This window comes from Carcharhinus amblyrhynchos, chromosome 29 (assembly GCF_965287045.1).
Source record: "Carcharhinus amblyrhynchos chromosome 29, sCarAmb.v2.hapA, whole genome shotgun sequence".
NCBI lineage: Eukaryota > Metazoa > Chordata > Chondrichthyes > Carcharhiniformes > Carcharhinidae > Carcharhinus > Carcharhinus amblyrhynchos.
This window is the reverse complement of record NC_137352.1, coordinates 33,346,225-33,364,183: the sequence shown is the minus strand read 5'-3', so window position 1 is coordinate 33,364,183 and position 17,959 is coordinate 33,346,225. Positions and strand designations below refer to the sequence as shown.

The 17,959-nt window shown below is 43.5% G+C and overlaps 1 protein-coding gene across 5 annotated transcripts in view; it reads left to right on the top strand.

Moving 5' to 3' along the window:
• Positions 1–17,959, top strand: part of arhgap32b (Rho GTPase activating protein 32b) — a 529,550-nt gene that overhangs the window by 366,184 nt on the left and 145,407 nt on the right. For all 5 annotated transcript variants that reach the window (XM_080214854.1, XM_080214856.1, XM_080214855.1 and 2 more), the window contains 2 exons: positions 10,654–10,746; positions 16,977–17,099. In XM_080214854.1, coding sequence (XP_080070980.1) covers positions 10,654–10,746; positions 16,977–17,099 — 216 coding nt within the window. The remainder of the gene's footprint in view (positions 1–10,653; positions 10,747–16,976; positions 17,100–17,959) is intronic.

The window sequence follows — 17,959 nt, the reverse complement described above, 5'->3', positions numbered from 1 at the left end:
GTGGGAGAGTGGGGGGGACGGGAGAGAGGGTGGGGGGACGGGAGAGCAAGAGGGACAGACGGGAAAGGAGAGAGCAAAGGCACATGATATGATTGATTTATTATTGTCATGTGTATTGGGCTACAGTGAAAAGTATTGATTCTTGCGCACTAAACAGGCAAAACATACAGTACATAGGGGAAAAGGAAAGGAGAGGGTGCAGAATATAGTGCTACTGTCACAGCTAGCGTGCAGAGAAAGATCAACTTAATATGTGGTAGGTCCATTCAGAAGTCTGATGTCAGCACGGAAGAAGCTGTTCTTGAGTCGGTTGGTATATGAGCTCAGGCTTTTGTATCTTTTTCCCGATGGAAGATGATGAAAGAGAGAATGTCTGGGGTGCATGAGGTCTTGATTACGCTGGCTGCTTTTCTGAGGCAGTGGGAAGTATAGATGGAGTCAGTGGATGGCAGGCTGGTTTGTGTGATGGACTGGGCTTTGTTTACAATGTTTATAGTTTATTGTGATCTTGGACAGAGCAGGAGCCATACCAAGCTGTGATATAAAAAGAATCCTTTCTGTGATGCATGTGAAGAAGTTGGTGAGAGTCCCTCCCACTACCATTCCCATGGTGGGCAACATACTGGAAAGTTTCCTCCTCTATCTCTTTCCTGTGCTCAGCCTCGTCATTGAGATTGACCCAGTGCAGTGGTGTCATCCACAAACTTGAAATCTGCAAAATTGAAAATGAGTGGGAAAGGAGAGAGAGAATATGAACAGGAGATCGGGGCAAAGGAGAGGCAGCGAGGTTGGAGCGACAAACAGAATGGAAAGGGAGGGAGAGGGGCATGAGCAGGAAAGGAGAGAGAGAGATACACACACAGACAGACAGAGTGGCAAAGAGCTGGAAAACAAAGCAAAAGATTGAGCTGAATTTGAGATGCTGAGAGTGCAGATGCACAAGCTGTGATACTCAGCTTGTTTGGGTGATTTATTACTTTTGAAGTCATATATAATTTCTGGTATATTCAATGATTTAGTTTATTTTGCAAGTTATCGCAACTAAATGTACACAGTGCTACATGTGCATAGTACAGCATTTCAATTTGTACGTTGGCTTTTCTCAATCAGAAATATATAGAGAACATAAGAACATAAGAAATAGGAGCAGGAATAGGCCATCTAGCCCTTCGAGCCTGCCCCGCCATTCAATAAGATCATGGCTGATCTGTCTTGGCTCAGTTCCACCTTCCCGCCCTCTCCCCATAACCCTTAATCCCCTCTCTTATCAAAAACCCATCAACCCGCGTCTTAAAAATATTTAGCGAGGCAGCCTCCACCACTTCAACGGGCAGAGAATTCCAGAGATTCACCACCCTTTGAGTGAAGAAGTTCCTCCTCAACTCCGTTCTAAACCGCCCCCCCTTTATCTTGAGGCTGTGCCCCCTAGTCCTACTGTCTTTTTTGAGCGGGAAGAGTCTCTCCACCTCTATCCTATCCATCCCATTCATCATCTTATACGTCTCAATGAGATCTCCCCTCATTCTTCTAAACTCCAACGAGTACAAGCCTAGTTTATTCAGCCTCTCCTCATAGCTCAACCCCCTCAACTCCGGTATCAGCCTAGTAAACCTCCTCTGCACCCCCTCCAAGGCCAAAATATCTTTGCGCAGGTGCGGCGCCCAAAACTGCACACAGTACTCCAGCTGCGGCCTCACCAATGCCCTATACAGCTGCAGCAAGACCTCCCTACTTTTATATTCAATCCCCCTCGCTATGAAGGCCAGCATCCCATTCGCCTTCCTGACCACCTGCTGCACCTGCAAGCTGGGTTTTTGCGACTCATGCACAAGGACCCCGAGGTCCCTCTGCATCGTCGCCTGCTGCAGTTTTTTGCCACGTAAGTAATAGTCCTTCCTACCATTCTTCCTACCAAAGTGGACCACCTCACACTTGCCAACATTAAATTCCATTTGCCATTTCCTGGCCCATTCGCCCAGCCTATCTAGATCCTTCTGCAGACTCTCCACACCCTCTGCACAATTTGCCGTTCCCCCAATCTTGGTGTCATCAGCAAATTTCGACACCCTACACTCGGTTCCCTCCTCCAGATCATAAGAGGAATCATAGAGGAATCTTACTCTGGTTGAATACTATGCGAACGTACGATTCACTTAAAGTTTCACGTCAGGTCCCAATTTTCAGGAATGCAACTACGTTTTTAAGGGAGGGGTTACTGTACCTCTGTCCAATTTCTCTCAATCCTCCCGTCACCCTTCAAGGGTACGAAAAGATTTCTAAACCCTGTAAAATTCCATTACTGTCTCCTCTTCCTTCCCTCTTGCCAGTTTATTTGGGGATGGTTGAAATTTTGTTTGTTATTCGATATCCTTTACTCAGTTCAGGAATGCTAACGTATTTCTTCCTCCACTTACACTATTTATTGATCTGTAGGTTCATGTGATATCTTGTTATTCTTTATCTCAATCACTATACATCAGGCTTGCCTCCCTCCCATCTACGCTTACGCACTTTTTTGCAATTCCTGTTCTGTATATGAGTGGACTTGGTTCAGCCATGCCAATGTATTTGGTTTCTTATTTCAAAGTATTGCCTCCAGTTTATCCCATTTTGGTTTGAATGTTGTACAGTTAATTTAATATGTTTATGCTAACCATTTGCCTCTTTATTTCAAGCCATTATTTACACTTGTATTCTGTGTATGCCTTTCTCGACCATTAATATCACTTTGTTCCTTACTGTGGTCCTGATATTTTCTCTCATCGCGCTGGGTTTCTGGTAACAATGTTGAAATCAAAGAAAATGACACTTGGTGCAGGGATGGATCCAGAGTCTGATCCCAAACGTCAAGGAAAAGAAAGAACTTATGCCTCTCAGTTGATTGTTTTTATATGCAATCCAATTACTTTTATAGTGTAATCATTGCAATATGATAGTAGCTGGAAGCTAATAATACACTCAGCAAGATCTCACATATAGCAAATGTGTTCAAAATCAATTAATATCTCTGGTGTTGGTTGAGGAGAGATTTTTCTCCCAAGATAAAGGTAATGTGAAGATGAATGTGCCTGGGTAGTCTCATTTGATGACAAAGAGACATGAAATGGGAGACAAAACAGAGCAATAAAGAAATCGTACCTTCAGTATTTCAGTGAACAATGCCAATGTGTTCTCAATCCAAATCTACGGTTATGGCATAAAATGTCTGATAGAGGAGAAGGTACAGTTGAGGAGGGATTTTTCTCATTCATGCATGATTAGTGTCATGACATTGTTCATGTTCACCTTAAATGTTGGTTTAATCTGACGTTCAAAGTAGAGCTTTGAGGTATCGAGGTGTGGCTATGTGCGGTGAAGTACAATCTGATACCTCAATGACTTGAAGGATGTGTTGTTTTTTTTTGAAAAGGTAAGAAGACTGATTGTTTAATGGAAAAAGTTCTTTCAGGCAGTTCCATGGGCTTCATCAGATCGTTGGGAATCAAACATTATGGTACTTCGGTCAAAACAATGCTGTGCTTTGTATCAGCATCTTTGAAAGAGGCAAGATTGACACTAATGGTGGGAAGAGTAAGATAGAGAGGGAGGGGCTGGATAGTGAGGGTGATGCATTAATTTTGTCTGTTCTTGGTTGAAGCCTTTGTGTCTTCATGGACCTGAGAGTTAATGAAAACTCTTCTTACCTGCTTACGGCATTAAATCTCTTTTGAAGCATATTAAAAGACATAAATGATGAACATGCATTGCCCCAGGGATTGCATATACCAGTGACTGAGGTAATATTTATGTGGCAGTAATAGCTTGTAGCATTGGCCGTCTTTATTGCAATTTAGTTTTTGTTGGAGATTAAATGTTGTGCCCTTTGAACAGCTGGTGCTGAAGAAAGGCTGTAGCATCTCCTAAGACAGAGAAAGGTAATGCCTGGATAGTCTCATTTGATGACGAAGAGCCAGGAAATAGGACACAAAATTAGAAAAATGAAGAAGTTAATCGTACCTTCAGTATTCTAGTGAACAATACCAATGTGTTCTCAATCCAAATCTATGGTTATGGCATACAGCGTCTGATGGAGAAGATAATGGAATGAACTGTTCAACCTGTTAAACAGGCTGTGCAAAGGGCAGTTAAAAGGGTGATAATTGAATTAAGGGAAGGACGGGGCTCAAAAAGGGGGTTGGGCAGCTGCCATGCATTTCGTGTCATTCCTTTCCTTTTTTTCAGGTTTCTGTTAGTTCGTACTGCTATCTCTTTTCTTTGAACCTATATACTAATAGGTTTCTCAGTAACGTGTCACATTGTCTGAGTTTCTGTGGATCACTCACTGAATACGATCAAAGTGCTGCCATAATCAAATCTGTCCCACAATTCACAAAGGCACAAAGCTTGGAATCAGTTATGGAGCAGATACAAACCAGAGCCAGAATTTTCTAATTCCTGGAATATATAGAATAATTTCTTTGTGTTTGGAGCCAAATGCTACAAAAAGAATTTCTTTTGCTGCCACGTTCACCTTTTCTTGCTGGGATCCAGTTACTTGGACTCTTGATGTTCTCTGGTACTTCATCCAAGTAGCTGTTATTTATCTGGGAAACTTGCTGCGTGGATTGTTCAGCTGTGGGAGGCCGTCGCTTGAATTTTAGTGAGACTTTTGACAAGATTCCATGTGGCAGATTGTTGAGAGAAATAACAGCTTATTGAATCCAAAGGAAAGCGGCAAGTTAGATCCAAAATTGATTCTGTGGAAGGAGGCCGGTATGGAAAAATTAGTTGTGTGTTTTCTTGTGAGGAATAAAGCTGGCGACTGCAGAAAGATTTCAATGCAATGGTCAGATGAGCAGACAAATGGCAAATGAAATTCTGTCTGGAGAGCCTGTGGTCATGAAACTGTGGAGGGCAAACAGGCACGAGAGTACACAATAATGGGTAGGATATTGAGCAGTGTAAAGGAACCTTTGAATGCATGTCCGCAAATTCCTCGGGGGGGATAAAGTGTTTCAGAAGGCATACGGAGCTCTTTCCTTATCAGCCAAGTTGTAAAACGTAAGAGTAGGGCAGTTAGGATTAAAACTGTATAAAACTGTAGTTAGGCCACTACGTATGATTTTGGTCACCGCATTGCAGGAGGGACGTGATCATGCCAAAGAAGGTGCAGAGAAGGTTTATGAGAATGTTGTCAAGAATGGAGAATTTTAGCTTTGAAGAAAGACTGAATAGGCTGGGCTGGTTTGCTTTGGAATAGAGGAGGCTTGTGGAAGATTTGATTAAGATATATGAAATTATGAGGGACTTTAACAGGGAGGATAGAATCTGTTTCCTTTAGGAGAGAGGCCATTATCCAGGGCAGAGATTTACAGAAATTTGACAGCAGGATTAGAGGAGAATTGAGAAATATTTTCACTCAGAGTGTCACGGGGGTCTGGAACTCTGTCGGAAGCGGAAATCCACATCAGTTTTTAAAAAATACTTGAAAATGCACTCACGGTTCTGTAAGTGACAAGGCTGCAGAGCAAGAACTCTTGAAGATGAGATTAAGCTGGACAGTTCTTTTTAAACTGGCATGCAAATGGTGAGCTGAATGATCTTATTCAATGCCAGAGTTAGAAAGGACCCAGACTTCTGGGGATGTGTAATCATCAGCGAGTGGGTTAGGGAAATCCAACACATATGGTATCCTGCTCCTGAGAAAATGTCTAGAGAAATGCCTTGTCATCACCAACACTTTGTTCCACCAATGCAGAGACAAGTACAAGGAAGGCGTCATGGCAACACCCTCACTTCAAGCACTGGCATCTGATCAATTGCATCATTGCCTGAGTGTGGGACTGCAAGCCCGTGTGCATCACCCACACCATACCAGTGCCGATGGCTCCTGGACAAGCAGAAACAATACTGCAGGAAATCAATGCTGAGGCAGTCAAAGATGCTGATGAGGTAGAGAGCCCTATTCAGCCAAGCCTCACTGCCAGTAATGCAGAGTGTTCACAGTACCCGGTTTGCCGTCAAGATTGGCACCTGTAATGAGATGCTTGGGCACTTGACCAGGAAAGACCAAGACTGATTTAATGAAAATGACCAGGAATTCCACGAGTTGATCAGCCACCAGCGTAATACTTTTCTGAGCCTGAAGCAGCAACCCCACTCCAGAGCAAGAAAGCAGTTCTACTGACTGCTGAAGGCTGAGGTCCAGCAAAAACCTGTTAAGGTAAGCACAGATTGTGGGCAGAAAAATTGCAAGAGATCCAGCAGTTAGCCAATGACCATGATGTGTGAGATTTCTTTAGTGTGGTCAAGACTACTTTTGATTTGATTAATTATTGCCATATGTATTAACATACAGTGGAAAGTAGTGTTTCTTGTGTGCTAAACAGACAAAGCATACTGTTCATAGAGAAGCAAAGGAGAGGGTGCAGAATGTAGTGTTACAGTCGTAGCTAGGGTGTAGAGAAAGATCAGCTTAATGTGAGATAGGTCCATTCAGAAGTCTGACAGCAGCAGGGAAGAAGCTGTTTTTGAGTCTGTTAGTATGTGATCTCAGACTTTTGTATCTTTTTCCTGACAGAAGAAGGTGGAAGAAAGAATGTTGAGGATGCATGAGGTCCTTAATTATGCTGGCTGCTGTGCCGAGGTAGCGGGAAGTGTGGACAGAATCAGTGGATGTGTGGCTGGTTTGCATGATTGATTGGGCTACATTCATGACCTTTTGTATTTTCCTGCGGTCTTGGGCAGAGCAGGAGCCATACCAAGCTGTGATAACAACCAGAAAGAGTACTTTCTATGATGCATCTGTAAAAGTTGGTGAGAGTTGTAGTTGACATGCCAAATTTCCTTAGTCTCCTCAAAGTAGAGGCATTGGTGGGCTTTCTTAACTATAGTGTCGGAATGGGGGAACCAGGATTGGTTGTTGGTGATTCTAAAAACTTGAAGCACTCGATTATTTCTACTTTGTCCTCGTAAATGTAGACTGGGGCACTATGCTTCCTGAAGTCGATGAAAATCTTCTTCGCTTTCCTGCACTTACGGTCTAAGCACTGATGATGCCACCCCACAGCTGTCTAGGAATGGAGAGATGTTCACCTGGAACAGAGGCAGTCAGTACCTGCTGGAAGGAGCAGTCCTTAACAGAGACTCTGTCTTCAATACGAGTGTCCTCGACTTCATCCACAGCATGCAACCTGGTCCCACTTCACACCACCTAGCATGGAGTAGAAAGGACCATCCATCAGCTAAAGAAGAACAAGGCATCTGGAACAGGGGGAATCCCTGCTAAAGCAGTAAAACATGGCAGAGAAACAGTACTGGCACAACCTCATTTCCCTTACCTGGAAGGAGCAGAACATGCCAAAAAATCTGAGATGCCGTAAACGTGACCATCTTCAAAGAAGGTGCCAAGTCTGACTGCTGAAACTAAAGAGGAATTTCCCTTCTATCGACCATAGGGAAGGTTATCGCAATGCCTTCTCCCAGAGTCACAGTGTGGATTCTGCAGACTAAGGGGCACAATGGACATGATCTTCATGATGCAGCAACTGCAAAAGACATGCAGGAGCAGTACCAACCCTTCTGTATGACTTTTCTTCTTCAAAAGATCTTTAACTCTGTCAACCATGAGGGTTTATGGTTCGTCCTCCTCCATTTTAGCTTTTCCTGAAAGTTTGTCACTGTTCTCTGCCTGCTCCATGATGAAGCACAAGCTGTCATCTTGACCAGTAGATCCGCCATAGACCCAATTCATGATGTTAGAACCGGGGTCTAGCAAGGCTGTGCCACCGCACCACGCACTTCCAATCTTCCTTGCTGCAGTGCTCCATCTCGCCCTCAGCAAACTCCCCAATGGAATGGAGCTAAACTACTAAACAAACGAAAATCTGTTCAGCCTCCACTGCCAGCATGCCAGGTCCAAGAGCGTCCTATTCTCTGTCATTGAGCTACAGTAAGCCGACAATGCTTGCGTCTGCGCTCGCTTGGAGGCCGAGCTCCAAAACACTGTCAACACCTCCACTGAGCTGGACAGTGCGTGAGCCTTATACTAAACACCCGTGATGATCCTCTACCATCATTCCATTGCCACACAGAACGGCCACAACCCCCTGCCAAAAATCACAATAGGGCCTTGAACAAAATAGGTATGGAAACTGGTGCACTGTCAGCAAGGGCAGACATTGACAATGGTTCAATGCCAACTTTATGTGCCAGCTTGAGGAAAAATGTGTTTGAAAACCACAATCTCCGTCCCAGTATCCAGCCCATGGTCGACACAGCAGTAGTGATACCCACACTGTGATATGACTTGGAGACCCTGTAAATCCATTGGCAGGATAGGTGTACCAATGTCAGTGTTCTTGCCAGCATTGATACATGGGGCAGCATAGTGGCACACTGGTTAGCACTGCTGCCTCACAGCACCAGGGATTCAATTCCAGCCCCAGATCATTGTCTGTGTGGTGTTTGCATATTCTCCCCATGTCTGTGTGTGTTTCCTCCAGGTGTTCTGGTTTCCTCATACAGTCCAAAGATGTGCAGATTAGATGGATTGGCCATGCTAACTTCTCCCTTAGTGTCCAAAGATGTGTACGTCCTGATATGAGATTCTGGAAACAAGCATTCTACTCTGAGCTTTGACAGGGCAAGTAAGCTCCAAGAGAGCAGGGGAATCGCTTCTCAGACACCCGGAATGTTTCGTAGAATAATAGAATCCTTACGTTGCAGATGAGGCCATTTGACCCATCGTGTGTGCACTGATTCTAACAGAGTATCTGAACCAGACTCTCTCCCCCGCCCTCTCCCTGCAACCCCACACAACTTACCATGGCTAATCTACCTAACCTGTTCATTTTGGGATATGAAGGGGCAATTACCCATGGCCAATCCACCTAACCTGCACATCTTTGGCCTCCTTGGAAAAGCTGCAACATCCCCACCAAATCACTGGCCACAGACTGCCCGAAGTGGAGAAAATGCATCCTGGATAGAGCTCACCTGGGGTTCATCATTGACAGTAAACTGAAGCCAAACATCGACAGTAAAAGGAGCACCTGCCAGCCCGGGCACTCCATTCCCCTACTCCTCCAACAACCATCTGCCCCACCAGTGACAGAGACTGTAGGTTACTGTAGTTCTCCTCAGTTCGCTGAGAACCCATTTTTAGTGTGTTACTCTGCAGGCGTGTGCACACCGAGCTTTGCTGAAGCAAGATGATAGAGAAATACTTAGTTTTGTTTTGCAAATGGGTCCCCCAAATAACTCCATTCACATGTCTTAGGAACATGAGAAATAGGAGCAGGAGTAGGCCATCTAGCCCCTCAGGCCTGTCCCGCCATTCAATAAGATCATGGCTGATCTGATAGTGGTTCAATTCCACTTACCCGCCTGCTCCCCATAACCCTTAATTCCCTTATTGATCAGAAATCTATCTACCTGTGACTTAAACACATTTAACGAGGTAGCCTCCACTGCTTCAATGGACAGAGAATTCCAAAGATTTACTACCCTCTGGGAGAAGAAGTTCCTCCTTAACTCTGTTCTAAATTGACTCCCCCTTATTTTGAGGCTGTGCCCTCTAGTTCTTTTTTCCTTTCTAAGTCAAAATCACTGATCGCGTTCTAATGCGAAGCCCTCTCGACCCCAAACACTACCCCCCACTGTCCCTTGGCCTCTCTCAACCCCTCCTGCCTTGGCCTGCCCCAACCCTTCCCTCCCCAGCCTCTCTTGACCCCACTTCCCCCTGGCCTCTCTCAACCACAGACATCACCCCCCCCCCCCAACTGGCCTTCCACGACCCTCTCTGTCGATGCGCCCCACCCCGCCATTCCCCTGTTGCCATCCTTCCCCCTAATCTGATATGCATGTTAGTCTTTGTCTTCAACTCCAAGTTCCATTGGCCATGCACATGGGCCTCAACAACATAAAAAATCTAAACCGCGTGTTTGTGGCTCTGCTGCAGATGTGCAGGCATGGGAGGCCCAAATTCATTGGGCCTTGGAGACACCAACCACAGAACTGAAAATGAAGGTTAGTTGTAGTTTAACTGCGTGAATATTGAATCATTTTTAATTTTTTTTTGCGACACGCTTCGGGGGGTCTTCACAATTCACCAGTGTGCTCCAGGACAATAGTTGGGAACCACTCCTCTATCTATTCCTGTAGTTTCAACTCTATCTTTGATCTGCACCTATAATGCTGCCTTAGCTTGCATCTGTGAGTGCAAATAATGCCCTCGCTTTGATCTGTGCTCATAATTTCTTTCTTGTTCCAATCTGTAATTCCTAGCTTCAGTTCTTGTTCCAGCTCCTATCTAAACTCCTCTTCTCCCTTTAAGTCTCCCTTTCCCCAGTTTTTCTGATGGCACTGTCCTAACATTAGCACAACCTTCAGTGAATGTGCAAGTCCATTCCAGTGTTGGTGAACCAGCCAGTAAAGCTTTCAGAAAGCTTCCTTTTACCAAGTCCAATGTTTAAGAGAGGGGAAAGACCATTTTATTCTTTCTAGTTGCTAAGTTTTGCTTTTCTGGGGTTAACCATTACTCTCTCAGCTAGTTGGAACAATAAGATGGAATTAACCATCTCTGTTTTTCTTGTGTTTGGGAACAGTTCGCCATTCTGTTCTAGTTTCAAGGGTGTCTGTTTTTAATCCCCTGTCATTGTTTTTCTTTTACAGGCCGTTACCCAGATGCTGATGGCTTATCTGGCCCGACTCACTCTCATAGCAGATAACAAGATCAACTGTGGGCCTGCTCTCACATGGATGGAGGTATGTACTCTGCTTCTTCTGCACTCTTTGATATGACGCCATACAACAGGGATTACAAAGTGCAGCACTAAATAGATGTCATTACAATTTACTGTGTTGTTATTATGTCCCTCAAGTCTGTTCATCATTCAGTTAGATCATGGGTGTTTTATATCGTAACCCCATTTACCAATCTTTGTTCTGCAAACCTTAATACCAATTGAACTATATAATGATATAGCTTAAGTCTGTGTTATCACTTCAAAACTGGTCTCCAAAAAGTCCCACTCAACTTTTCCCATAACCATACGGAAATCTCCTTTTCAAGTGTGTTTGTCTACTCTCTTTTAAGATTTAGCAGTGAATCTGCTTTCACCAACTTTTCATCCAGTGCATTCCAGAACACCGTGACTCTGTCTGAAAAGAAAGCTTCTCCTCATCTTGCTTCTGGTACCTTTTTTTCCCAAATTACCTCAAATCTGTGACCACTGATTACTGGAAATAGTTTCTCCTTAGTAATTTTATCAAAATGTTTCAGAAATTTGAACATCTCGGTTAAGTCTCCCCTTAGCCTTCTCTGTGTTAAGGAGGAAGCACTGCCGCCAGCCCTTGAACCTGTTCTGCTGTTCAGTTGGATCAAGGCTGATCAGTATCTTAACTCTATTTATTTGCTTTGATTCCACAATCCTTAATATCCTCACCCAACAACCTAGAAATCTCAGTTCTGAAATTTTCAACTAATCTCCAGCTTGAGCAGCTTTTTAAGGGAAAGAGTTCCAGATTTCCGCTATCTTTTTTGCGAAGAAATGCTTTGTAACGTCACCCCAAATGACTTTAAGATTATGCCCTCTTGTTCTAGTTTTCTAGGAGCTATTTGGCTGTCAAGCTCCTGTAAATAATTGTGTCTGGATTATTAATTCAGGAAGCTTCACTATCTGTTTTTGGCTTCGGGTATGTCAGTAGCAAATATTTTGTTAATGTGTTCTCTGATATTTAGAGCACTATGTGCTGCCCAGAAAAATAATGGCAATGAATATATATGGCCTTGACCCAAACTGCAAGTTCCAGCAGAGCAGGGACTGATTATTCAGTACTGTCCATGTGTTTGCTCTTAAAAATAGAATAGTACTGATCAGGTAACAGCTGTTGCCAGAATACAAACTCTGGTACCTTTCTCGAGAGCTTAGGGTGAGAGTTTCTTATTCAGGATAAGCCTGGTGACCATTCGATGGTCAATCTATTTATACATGGCTGAATCATAAAAAAGTAATTATAGAATCATAGAATCCTACAGTGCAGTAGGAGGCCTTTCGGCCCATCAAGTCTGCACAGACCACGATCCCACCCAGGCCCTATCCCCCATAATCCCATGCGTTTACCCTAACCAGTCCCCTGACACTAAAGGGCAATTTATCATGGCCAATCCACCTAACCCGCACATTTTTGCAGTCAAACAGAATCAGAAACTAGTTCTGTGAAAGCACACTGAAGGTGTAGGAGGCCCCAAACATTCCCGGTTTCAGCGGCATTAGATGTTCCTGGTGTACGTGGAACGGTTGCATATTCTTTAGACACGGTGGCACAGTGTTTAATACTGCTGCCTCACAGTACCAGGGGCTTGGGTTCAATTCCAGCCTCAGGTCACTGTCTGTGTGGAGTTTGCATGTTCTCCCCATGTCTGTGTTGGTTTCCTCCCACAGTCCAAAGATGTGTGGGTTGTTAATTGGCCATGCTAAATTAAGCCTAGTGTCTGGGAGATTAGCAGGGTAAATATGTGGAGTTATGGGAATAGATGGGATTGTGGTCAGTGCTGACCCGATGGGCCAAATGTCCTCCTTCTGAACTATAGGGATTCTATGATCTGCCATCTATACCCAGCTTGGCCTATATGTGACTGTCAAACGGCTTTTGGTATGATTAGTGCCAGCAAAGAAAAGATTAGGTTTGACTGTGATATCTCCTCCTCAGTATAAACTCTCGCATGTGAAACGATGGTTGAGAAGTGAGAGTCAACATCATAAGAACATAAAAAATAGGAGCAGGAGTAGGCCATCTAGCCCTTTGAGCCTGCCCTGCCATTCAATAAGATCATGGCTGATATACAGATTGGTCAAAATGTAAAAGCCCATGGGATGCAGGGTAATGTGGAAAGCTACATCAAAAGTTAGCTTAATAACACGAAGCAAAAGGTAATGGTTGATGGATGCCTTTGTGAATGGAATGTTGTTTCAAGTGGTGTTACATAGCGTTCAGTGTTGGGACTTTTGCTGTTTGCGTTATATATTAACAATTGGACCTGAACGTGGGGGGGCACGAACGGAAAATTTGCAGACAACACTTGGCTTGGTGGTGGATAGTGTAGCGGACAGCTATAATCTACAAAATTATATCGATGGGCTGGTGGAGTTGGTGGTAAATAGGCTGATGGATTTTAACATAGAGAAGTTTGAGACAATGCATTTAGGGAGGTCAAACAGTTGGAGGGAATACACAATAAATGGGAATATACTAGATGAAGTGAGAGATCTTGGCATAAAAAGACATAGGTCCCTAAACGCAGCAGTGTTCAAATAGACAAGGTTGTGAAGAAGGCACATGGAATGTTCTCCTTCATTGGCAGAGGTTTAGAATATAAAAGTAAGGATGTATTGTTGGAATTGTATAAAATACTGGTGAGGCCACAACTGGAATATTCTGTGAAGTTTTGGTCGCCATATTACAGGAAAGATGTAATTGCTCTGGAGAGAGTGCAGAGGAGGTTTACAAGAATATTGCCAGGATTAGAAAAGTCTAGCTATTAAGAAAGATTGGATAGATTGGGTTTAGTTTCCTTGGAACAGAGAAGACTTGGGGGGGGGTGGTGACATGATTCTGAAATGATCTAGCAGTGTACTGAGTTGTATCGAATTACTACAAAAGATAAAAATACCAACACACAAACCACCAACATCAGTCTAAGCATCAGATACAATAAAGGCATGTCCGGCCCTGTCAACCCAGCCCTGTCTGGGTAGTTGTGCCAAAATTGAGAGAACTGTTCCAGCGACTGATCAAGTGACAGCCTGACACTCACCTTTCACCAATTTTCCAGACGCCTTCATCACCATTCCTGGCTATGCCCTCAGGCAGGATAGATATACCAGCAATGGTATATAGTCTGGAAGCAGTTAACATTAACTCCAGATCCTAGAAGATCTCAGGGCATCAGGTTAAACATGGACAAGGAAACCTCCTGCTGGTTGCCACTACCACCCTTCCTCAGCTGATGAATCAGTGCACCTCTATGTTGGATACCATCTGGAAGAAGCATGTAGAGTGGCAAGGCCATATAATTTACTCTGGGTGGGAGACTTCAATGCCTGTCACCAAGACAGTCACTGATTCAGTGATTGAGCTGGCTGAATCTTGAAGGGCATAATACTGTTTTTAAAAATAGCTGCTGGATTGGATCTGTGGCAGGTAGTGAGGACTCAATATAAAGGGAAAGCAAATTAACCTTCTCACCAACTTGGTTGACACAAATGCATCTGTCCATGACAATATGTTGGGAGTGATCATCGCCTAGTCCTCATAGAGATGAAGCTGTCTTTTCACACTGAGGATTTCCTCCATTGTGTCATGTAAAGCTACCACCATGCGATTGATTCAGAACAGATCCAGCAACTCAAAACTGGGCACCATGAGTGATTTAGTTAAGCCCAAAACGTAATTCCTAAGATCTGAACAAAGCAAACTGCGTAGATATAAGGGACGAGCTGGTGAAGACAGGAAACTGGAAAGCTGAGGAGGAAATGACATCCACTAAAACTAACAAAGGTAACCTGTCGCTCTCCTCCTTTCTGACCTGACTATAATCTTTAATACACTTGACCACACACTTATCCAACTCTATGGTACTGCTCTCATCTGCTTCCATTCTTATCTAACTAATGATAGCCAGAGAATCACTTGCAATCAATCTTTTCCTGCCACTGTACCATTATCTCTATCCTTGGCCACTATTTTGCAGGTTGTCCCTTGGTAGCATCAGCAAAAGAGCACTGTTAGTTTTCAAGTGTACACTGCTGTCACCCAGTTCACCCATGCTGGCATACTCCATGACTGTTTCCAAATGAACAGACCATCCATTCCAGGATATGTTGAAATTTGGAAGTTGGATTATCCCCAGTTTGGTTGTTACAGGAGTTGGTTCTCATGGACAAGATGAGCTTAAAGCACAGCAAGAAGTGAAGTAGAATCTAGGGAAAGATGCCTATTTTTGTGCTAAAGGTGTTGACTCTCACTCCGCAATAACTCCTTTTATATGTGAGCCTTGATACTGTTATGGTTCAAGTTATGGTTATGGTTATGTTATGGTGCATGAGTCGCAAAAACCCAGCTTGCAGGTGCAGCAGGTGGTCAGGAAGGCAAATGGGATGCTGGCCTTCATAGCGAGGGGGATTGAATATAAAAGTAGGGAGGTCTTGCTGCAGCTGTATAGGGCATTGGTGAGGCCGCAGCTGGAGTACTGTGTGCAGTTTTGGGCGCCGCACCTGCGCAAGGATATTTTGGCCCTGGAGGGAGTGCAGAGGAGGTTTACTAGGCTGATACCGGAGTTGAGGGGATTGAGCTATGAGGAGAGGCTGAATAAACTAGGCTTGTACTCGTTAGAGTTTAGAAGAATGAGGGGAGATCTCATTGAGACGTATAAGATGATGAATGGGATGGATAGGATAGAGGTGGAGAGACTCTTCCCGCTCAAAAAAGACAGTAGGACTAGGGGGCACAGCCTCAAGATAAAGGGGAGGCGGTTTAGAACGGAGTTGAGGAGGAACTTCTTCACTCAAAGGGTGGTGAATCTCTGGAATTCTCTGCCCGTTGAAGTGGTGGAGGCTGCCTCGCTAAATATTTTTAAGAAGCGGGTTGATGGGTTCTTGATAAGAGAGGGGATTAAGGGTTATGGGGAGAGGGCGGGAAAGTGGAACTGAGCCACAACAGATCAGCCATGATCTTATTGAATGGCGGGGCAGGCTCGAAGGGCTAGATGGCCTACTCCTGCTCCTATTTCTTATGTTCTTATGTTCTTAAGTCAGAAAGTCTAAAGTGTTCTATGGAGCTCGCTTGGATCTTAAGTTTTGCACCTTGAATTTAGCTGGAGTAAGTGTGATATGTTTCACCTCAGGTATGATTCGAATGACCCACTAGAGAGCTTTTATCAAACAAAGTTTAGTTAAGAATATAGTTAACATGTATGGAAAGAAAATTAGCAATAGCTTTCATCAGATTATAAACAAAAACAAAACAACCAAGATAATGTATAACCCTTAACAAATATATCTGAAATGTTTTAATCAAACAAAACCTTTGTCATAGGCAAAACCCTTTAAACAGGTTCAACACAGCAAACACTAACATGATACTAGAACTGAGCCCTGGAGAATGAAAACTCTCAGTCCTGTAAGTTCCAGCAGCTCTCCTGATATACCCAGGACAGTTTGAAGTTAGAACCCCAGACAGACTCTAGTCAAGCCACCAATAACAGATTTTCTACTCTAGGAAGGCTTTCAGTTAACCCGCAGGATTTCCAAAACCAGGGAGAGAGAGAGAGATGTTTCTTTTCAGCTTGCTGTCCCTTCTAAAACTAAAACCTGCAGCTCCAAACTGAAAATAAGAGCTCCTGTCACCTGACCTGCCAATCAGGTTTTCTCCTAACAATACAGAGTCATAAACATCCCAGTAAAAATAAACAAACCCCCATTTAAGCAACAATAAAAAGACTCCTCTAGATAAACCAGTGCCATAATGAGAAAACAACTAAAGCCAAAAAGGCCTGCTTACAACTGCAGAAAACATGATTTAGAAGTAAACATCTCAAAGGTATATTAACATCACAATGCTAAGGAGGAACTATCACAGTCAAACCTAATCTTTTTCTCACTGGAACCAAATCGCACCAGGAGTCACTAGACAGTTATCGGGAGTCATCGTGACTTACTTATCTTATTTCAAATCACCACTTGGACTTAGGCTCTGAAGTTTAGTTGAGCATTTCTGCTACTGTGCGGGTTGAAATTTCAGTTAACACAGCCCATGTCACCGAGTGGCTTAGTTGAATGCTGTAGAAGACTCCTCTTCATAACTGATGAATAGATGTGATTCTGATGGAAAGATTCTGACATTTGTTTGGTACCTTAATCAGTAAAGTGTTCTCCCATTTCAATAGTTTACAGTTGTGTGCTCTTCATATCTGACTTTGCTGAATCTCCTTACAGATAGATAACAAAGGGAACCATCTATTGGTGCACGAAGAATCCTCGATCAATGTTCCTGCCATTGCTGCTGCACACGTAATCAAGAGATACATTGCTCAGGCTGCTGATGAGCTGTCTTTCGAGGTAAGTCGCCTTTTAATTACAAGTCAAAGTAAGTCTGACAAAGCGGAGAAATAGTGATCATTCGCTTCTATTTTAACTTCATCCAGTTACTCCTCCATCTCTCCTGAAAATGCTGATGTCAATTAATCATTTCCTACTGGTCAGTCTTTTGTATGTGAGATTCTGACAGTGCTGGTCACCATGGAGAAATCAAAGCTTAATCCTGATCCTGTCCACATTTGTTGTCTGTAAATTTGAGCAGATATCACTGGAATAATGGGCAGGTGTGTGAATTGCCCCCTTATTGCAATGACCACCTCCTGCTCCATTTGGGTTAATGGACTCAGCACACACTGTGTATTGTACCTGGGACTTGATAACCAGTATAGCCCAGTCTACTGAGTATTAACGGTAAAAACCAGACCCCAGGAGTCAAAATCCAATTTATTAGTTACTTAGAATGTGAAATGTCCAATCACATTAGCAGGTCTAACATGAGAAGTCCCAGTTTTCTCAAATGTTCAGTGATAGTTGTAAGATTTGGGCTGCTCAGTAACTGGGGAATTAAGAATAAGTCCGTTGTGGTGCACAGCTCCTGTGCCTGAGCTTCTTGCAGTGCCAGCAATCAAACCAAGTTGTATTTATCTTGTGCAGAATTTTTGAGATCTATCTGCTGTCTGGTTGGTAGGGAGTCAGCAGTCGCTCGTAGGTGAGAGTGCATCAGCTACTAGCCTTTCACATATTGAAAAATATTCCACTTACGTTAGCTGGAGCTTTCTTCAAAATGTTAGAAGTACTTAACATGGTTTAAGTTTATTACTGACGTGCATAACTCAATTGAACACCAGGCTATAAATTTGTTTTATATCAATGATATAGCA